This window comes from Corvus cornix, chromosome 9 (assembly GCF_000738735.6).
Source record: "Corvus cornix cornix isolate S_Up_H32 chromosome 9, ASM73873v5, whole genome shotgun sequence".
NCBI classification, from domain to species: domain Eukaryota; kingdom Metazoa; phylum Chordata; class Aves; order Passeriformes; family Corvidae; genus Corvus; species Corvus cornix.
Window position 1 is genome coordinate 44861 of NC_046339.1, and position 7493 is coordinate 52353.

The 7493-nt window shown below is 44.1% G+C and overlaps 1 protein-coding gene across 1 annotated transcript; it reads left to right on the forward strand.

The window, feature by feature from the left end:
* Positions 1-2524: 2524 nt before the first annotated feature.
* On the forward strand, positions 2525-6619 carry LOC104688184 (tubulin alpha-3 chain). The gene is made up of 5 exons (XM_039557317.1): positions 2525-2633; positions 4074-4296; positions 4832-4980; positions 5317-5997; positions 6224-6619. Exons 1-5 carry the CDS (start codon positions 2631-2633, stop codon positions 6518-6520), a joined length of 1353 nt encoding a protein of 450 aa, XP_039413251.1. The 5' UTR covers positions 2525-2630; the 3' UTR covers positions 6521-6619.
* The last annotated feature ends 874 nt before the right edge of the window (positions 6620-7493 follow it).

A 7493-nucleotide genomic window follows, 5' to 3' on the forward strand; every position in this document is an offset into this window, starting at 1 on the left:
ATAACCCAGTTTATTTCTTGCATGTTAAAAGCACCAGAAGGTTCAGTAGAGGCACTGACTGCTACAGACACATCAAGAACCTCTGCACTGGAAAAAGGCCTCTGCAAGTGCTCTTTCCTTCATTAGTTTCCCTCAAATTTCTCAGGAACTCTATAGAGTGGGATAGCTGCATCAAAATTTTGTGTATGTGGCAATGGAACAATGTCAGTCCAGAAGCCAGACAGACCACACTTGCCACCTCTGTCTTCTTAGGTTGACTGACTATGCACAAGCAGGGACTAATCTATCCCTGCTTGTTCCTAATAAAGAACACCACCCAGGTTTGTGCTAACATTTGCAGCTCTATTCTGGCTGAGGAGGAGGCAGAACAATTCCCAAGAGTAAGTGCAGCAGCGCTGGATACAGATGGTGAGACTACCATGCCATTATATTGCCCTAGAAAGAAAAGGGCAAACAAAAAGGAAAAGTATAACTAAGAAGCACACAAGAAAAATAAATACTATGGTTTTCAAAAGAGCAGTTAAAGTATACTCATCCGCAAGTTTTTTCTGGATAGAGCCCAGAGAAGGGCCATAAAGATGGCCCACTGTCAAAGTTTATCAGCTTGGAAAAAGGAGTGTAGACATGATTTTAATTCAACAGTCCACTTCCAATACACAGCTTTGGTCTCTTTTAAGCACAATAATATCTACGTGCATCACATCACATACAAGCAGTGAAGAGGCACCCAGCCATATGGAGGCATACAACGGTGCACACTTTTACCCCGGGAGGAAGGAAAAAGTAAGGTAAGAACTACAGAACAAGCTTCTGAAAATACTGATGGACCTTACCATTGTTCAGTTTGACAGCTACTCTCTCCATAGATTGACTTCAGGCCAATAGTTTTTAGAAGCCAGCTGATAACTGTTTGCACTCTTCACCATGATTTAAAAGAACAATAGCCAGATGGCCTTCTGGTGATAGCAGTTCATTGCTTTCGAATAGCTATTACGATAACTTTTAACCATAGAATAACCAACTTGTTCATTTATGAGGACTTAAAAAATACACAGTTTACAAAACATATGTGCACAGTGTGTTATCACAGGAAGAGTCAATGATTCCAAGCAAACTGCGCGTTCTTCATCTGAACCAGAGCTCAGAACCAATTTAATTTTACTCAGTAATGCCTCACGCAGTTCTTCAAGAGTTTTATCATTTGCAAATATAGAAACATACTTAAACCCAGAGATTTCCATACAGGAAGCACTCTGAGCTCTCATGCATCAAAACAGTTCAATTGATCAAAATGCAGTCAGAACAGTTGATACACAATGAGGATACAGCCTACAATACATAAAAACACAAGCTGCCCCATACTACAGAAAATTCTGACCTATTATTTCAAAATATATGAAGAGTAATCTTACTTGGAAAAATGGTAATTACAACTTAAAAGTACCTCAACACAATGCCTAATGGGAATAAGCAATTTTCATATGGCAGCTGTTCAAGTAGCAGCAATACTGTGGACGTGACACTATTTATAGTTAAGATTACTTTATATTTTAAGTAAAGAAATTCAAGTCATACTCAGTTAATAATTAAGCTCTAAATAATTACTGAACAATTTTCAAATAATTTTTCCATCCTGTATTCTTCAGGAAGATAAACAACAACCTTCTAAAAAAGGTTCTGACCATATCTCATTGATCTTCTGGTATCCTGAAAAATCAACAAGGGTTTCCTTCTTGTTGTCTTACAAAACCTGTAAATAACACTAATGTTCAAAGAGGTGAAGTTGTTATATTTTGACCTATTTCTTTGGAATACCCTAGTATTCTTATACTTCAAGAGCAATAAATTTCTTTATTTGGCACTTTGACATTCTCAGACAGTAATATTTCATTCTGAGCATGTAAGGAAAAAGGCACCTGTCTCCTCCCCCTTCCTCAGCTGGTTTGAGGAGTTAGTCACACAAATTCCAGAAGTGCCAAAGTGAATCTGCCTACTCAAAAGCAGGGAATGGAAAGTGTGCTCACTGCTCATGGAGTGGCACTGTAATGACGATACCACTCCAGTTTTGTATTTCTATCAAGTAAATCCCCATTGGGAAAGCAGATCTGTATCCTTTTACTATCAGGAGAGACTACAGGAAGTAGTACTTTTGTATCATCGTAACCAGTATAGATCACGTTTACATATTAAAACAGCTTAGCACTGTGGTACCACTTCATTTTTACTCAGAGCCTACGTAGCAAACCCCCGGCACCCCAGATGGAGTTTCCCGCCTCGAGAGGACAGGACGCACGCACGCACCCCCGCCCCGTGCCGCTCAAGCCCCGCCCCTGGACACGCCCCCAACTGGTGGCAGTCTTCCCCCTCGCCGGGAGAAGAGCGCCCTCGGCCAATCAGAGACCTTCCCTCGCCCCCACTCCGCGCGGGTAATGGCCAATGGGAAGTCAGAAGCTGAGGCGAGGGGCCAATCAACGGTCTTCGCTCCCGCGTAGCCCACGCGGGTAAGGGCCAATGGAGAGCCAGCACTTGAGGCGAGGGGTTTGAGGCGGTTAACGGTCGGCAGTTGGTGTCGGTCGGTGGCGGCGACGGACGTTTTGTGGCGCAGCCGGAGTTCATCTTAGCAAGGCACCATGGTGGGAGACGGGATCCTTGCGGCTGTGGGGGGAGGGGGCATTTGGAGACGGGATCCTTGTGGCTGCGGGGGGAGAAAGGGCGTTTGGGACCGCTTCTGCTGCGGCACCTCATGGGATTTCATGACTGCACGTGCTGCGCCAGGACTCGCAGGCAGTCTCTGCTTGAAGTCACCGCGGTAGCTCTAAGGCAGAAGTGTTGGGGAGAAGGAGAGAAATTAGTGTAAAAGCATATTAACTTTAGAGGAGGCGGGGCATAGAAACCGGCCGATAGCTAGCAAGACGACATTATGTGCAAGGGAAGTCTGTTCGGAGCAGGCACCTCCCGCGCGAAGACGCGAGGGACGAACTGAAACGTGATCCGGGAGGCAGGGAGATAGCGGGAAAGAGCATGGTGGCGACCGGCCGGATCTATCCGCCGTTTTTAGGCCGCCTTGGTGCGTGAAACCGTAGACGGCACGGCACGGCGCGCGCTCCTGGGAGGGCGGCGGTGAGGGACGAGGCGGGTGGCGCGTGCCGGGAGCCGCTCCCTGAGTGTAGCCAATCAGAGGAGGAGGTGTGGCCGGCGACGGTGAGGGGCAGAGCGGGCCACTCGCTGGGCGTAGCCAATCAGGAGCGGGTGCGGCCGGCGGCGTGAGGGGTCGCGCGGGCGGCGCGAGACTCGTGCCGGATCTGCGGGGGTGGAGCGGAGACTGCGGAGTTTGATGAAGCTACCAAGGAAACGGGGAAGAGCAGCCCAGACACCTTGCTTTTTCTTTCCCATCTCAGCTTTTTTCTAGATACACTCTAACAGTAAACTAGAAAAGCAGCTTATTTCCATCTCAGGTGTAAGACAATTGAGGTATTGGGAGATTAAACATACATGGCACAGTTGCTTAGAATCAAAGGAGCGAGCTAAAAGGGGGCAGATTACAATCGATTGGGACTCTAAGACGATTTCACATAGGAATATGTATGAAAAAAATATGTACGAATTGCTAGGGCCTAGATAGTGCTATGCTTATTATACAGGAAAATGTAGTGAATGGTCCTGTGCAGGAAAGATTATTGCAACAGTTACCCAGTACGTGGTCTGGTAACAAGTCAAGGAAATTGGGGGGATATTATCTAAAGAGGTCTTCCAAAGACTAAAAGAAGGTGAAAAAGAGACTAGGCTGAATATTAAAGAGGGAATATATATGCAGCATTTTAAGGAATAATGAATTTGTATTCACCTATGTGTGCATAGAAACTATGTTGTCTTTAGGATCTTCCAATATTCTCAAAGTCAGTGCAGGTCAGCTAAGGTGAGTAGTGTCTTGCCAGCAGCAGACAACTTGTTCTCTTAAATTGTCACTTAAGAGCAAACAGGGAATATTCATTGCAGAAAAGGAAGATCATAGAAAGTACAACCCATGGGCAGGTAGCCCCATGTCTCATTATCATTCTCTTTTTACTTTGCAGCGTGAATGCATATCCATCCATGTTGGTCAGGCTGGTGTTCAGATTGGCAATGCATGTTGGGAATTGTATTGTCTTGAACATGGGATCCAGCCTGATGGTCAAGTGCCTAGTGATAATACAATGGGACGTGGAGATGATTCATTTAACACTTTCTTCAGTGAGACGGGAGCCGGTAAACATGTTCCGAGAGCAGTGTTTGTTGACCTAGAGCCAACCGTAGTTGGTATGTACCCAACATTAAAGGTCTTAAGTGAAAAAGTGAGGATCCGTTACAGATTCCCCACTGTCTTATTTTGTTTCTATAGAACACTACAGATTTTAAAACGTGTGTCTGGATGCTGTTTTGACATTTGAGGTTATTGTTATTTGAAAGAAATTACATAATGGTCTACAGGTAACAATATCTGGAAAACAAGAGAACTTCTTTACGATCTGGATCATCTTTCCGGACTGCTGCACTGCATACAGAGTTTTGTTTGAGTGCTGTCCAGTATCATGTCTGTACCTGTAAAGTAGTTTTCTGAGTGATCTCTGTGTTCATTGAGTACAAATACTGCTTTGTGTGTGCCTGATGTTTACCCTGAAACAAAGGGGCAGAAGTGGTGCCAACTTCTTAAGACTAGTCAGACAAAGCTGTGTGTAGTCAGAGATGCTGTCTACACTCTTTTGACACACGTGCTTTGTGTGTAGTCACTAGGCAGCACACACAGAACTGAACAGATCAAACTTATGATGAGGTATTGTGGGTTTTTTTGTAGATGAAGTACGTACAGGCACGTATAGGCAGTTATTCCATCCTGAGCAGCTCATTACTGGGAAAGAAGATGCAGCCAATAATTATGCCAGAGGCCATTATACCATCGGAAAAGAGATCGTTGATCTAGTGCTAGACCGCATTCGCAAACTGGTAAGGATTCATGCTGCAAGTTAGTATTTAAAATAATTGATGCAGCTCTATAGCTAGCTATATTGATGGTTTGCTGGTTTTTTGTTAAGAAGTTTATGCATAGTTAATTGTTCAAAACAAAATAAACCTTTTATTTCCTTGCCTGCCCTGGGCCCCCTTTAAATAAAAATTCAAGCAGTTAAATCAGGACCTTTCAAGAACACTGTTTTTTTTATTTTAACAATGTAAAACTAGCTAACTTATGACAGAAATTATTTTGAATGATTATTTTAATACTGATTTCTCCAAAACCAGCAATAACTTTTTTTTCTCTCATTTTTTTTCAACTCATTATAGGCTGATTTATGCACAGGGCTGCAAGGCTTCCTTATCTTTCATAGTTTTGGAGGAGGCACTGGTTCAGGGTTTGCATCACTGCTCATGGAAAGGCTGTCTGTTGACTATGGCAAGAAATCTAAGCTGGAGTTTGCAATTTATCCAGCACCACAAGTTTCCACTGCTGTAGTGGAACCCTACAACTCAATTCTAACTACCCACACAACATTAGAGCATTCAGACTGTGCCTTTATGGTAGATAATGAAGCCATTTACGATATATGTCGTCGTAACCTGGACATTGGCCGTCCTACTTACACAAATTTAAACCGATTAATTGGGCAAATTGTTTCATCCATCACAGCCTCACTGCGTTTTGATGGAGCCCTCAATGTAGATCTGACAGAATTTCAAACTAACCTGGTTCCATACCCACGAATCCATTTCCCCTTGGTAACATATGCCCCTATCATCTCTGCTGAAAAAGCATATCATGAGCAGTTATCTGTGGCTGAAATTACCCACGCATGCTTTGAACCAGCCAACCAGATGGTCAAATGTGACCCTCGCCATGGCAAGTACATGGCCTGCTGCATGTTATACAGAGGCGATGTTGTGCCCAAAGATGTCAATGCAGCCATTGCCACTATCAAGACTAAACGTACCATTCAGTTTGTGGATTGGTGCCCAACTGGATTCAAGGTATGTAGCCTTTTAAGTGCTCGATATCTAAATGATTAGGAATTGTGTAGTCTTCAGAGGTGACAGTCATACTACAATGTTGTAATCTCCCTGTTAAATATTTTGATAAAGTGCAAAATAACTCTAAGCTATTTTATTTGTAATCATGGTGATTTTTGATTGTTAACAGAAATGAGTCTTTAAGCCTTAGCACTGCTAAGGAAAGTTCTCATTTGTTTTCTTGAAGGTGGGCATTAACTACCAGCCTCCAACTGTGGTGCCAGGTGCTGACCTTGCCAAGGTGCAGCGGGCTGTGTGTATGCTGAGCAACACAACTGCTATTGCAGAAGCATGGGCTCGGCTTGACCACAAATTTGATCTCATGTATACTAAGCGTGCCTTTGTGCATTGGTATGTTGGGGAAGGGATGGAGGAAGGAGAATTTTCTGAAGCCCGGGAAGACCTTGCTGCCCTTGAGAAAGATTATGAAGAAGTTGGCCTAGACTCGGTAGAAGCAGAGGCTGAAGAAGGAGATGAATATTGAGAAAACTAAAGCCTGGAAAAATTTATTTACCAAAAAAAAACAATTGCAGAACCCTGTTTGTTTTCAAATGTGTTTCTAAATAAAGTTCCAGAGATTATACTGCTGCTTTTTCTTCTTCACTATTAATGTGTGTATTCATGAGGGAAGGACCATTTGAGATGGCAGGTTTTGGTAGTGGATCTGTTACCTGCTTTAAAAGTGCATGGTAATTTTTACCTTCCAACATTGGCCTAGTAAAAAAAAAAAATTAATATCCTTTACCAGTATGGTCACATGAATAAAGCTTTAGAGACATATGGAAGCAGCTCTATCATGGAACACTTGGCTTATGTAAAAAGTGCTGAACCCGTTGGTTAGAGCATGGTGCTAACAGCACCAAGGTTGTGGTTTCAATCCCCATACAGGCCATTCAGCTAAGAGTTGGACTTAGTGATCCTTGTGGGTCCCTTACAACTGGGACTATTCTGTGAAATAACTAGGCTTTTGTTTGGGGGGTTTATTGGTTGGGGTGTGAATCTTTTTTTTTTTTTTTTTTTTTTGTTATTAAGAAAGAATTGCTGTATTTAAATACAAAAAAGTCTCTGGTTTTGACTCGGAGACTGAAAGAACCCAGGTTTCAGCAGCCTAATGCATTAGGCACGCTGCTGCCGGCGGTAGCTGCTCCAAGCCGTGCCCGAGTGAAAGCCGATCCGCACACAAACCACCGACCAAACACCCGTCAGCAAGGTCTTCCATTTATCAGTCACCGTTCCCAGTCCGTCTCACACTCCTCAAGGATCACTTCCAGTTTATCTTCCCCCTCGAGAGCTCCGCCAGTGTATAGCGCTGCTCTGCCATGACGGAGGATTCCTGGCAGTGCTCACACAGCAACGGAGTCACGCTAAGGCCACACCAAACCCCGTACGAGGGTACCTGCCCCGGGGCAGCCGCACACGGCCGCACCCGCCATCGCACAGCGCCGCGCGGAGGCAGC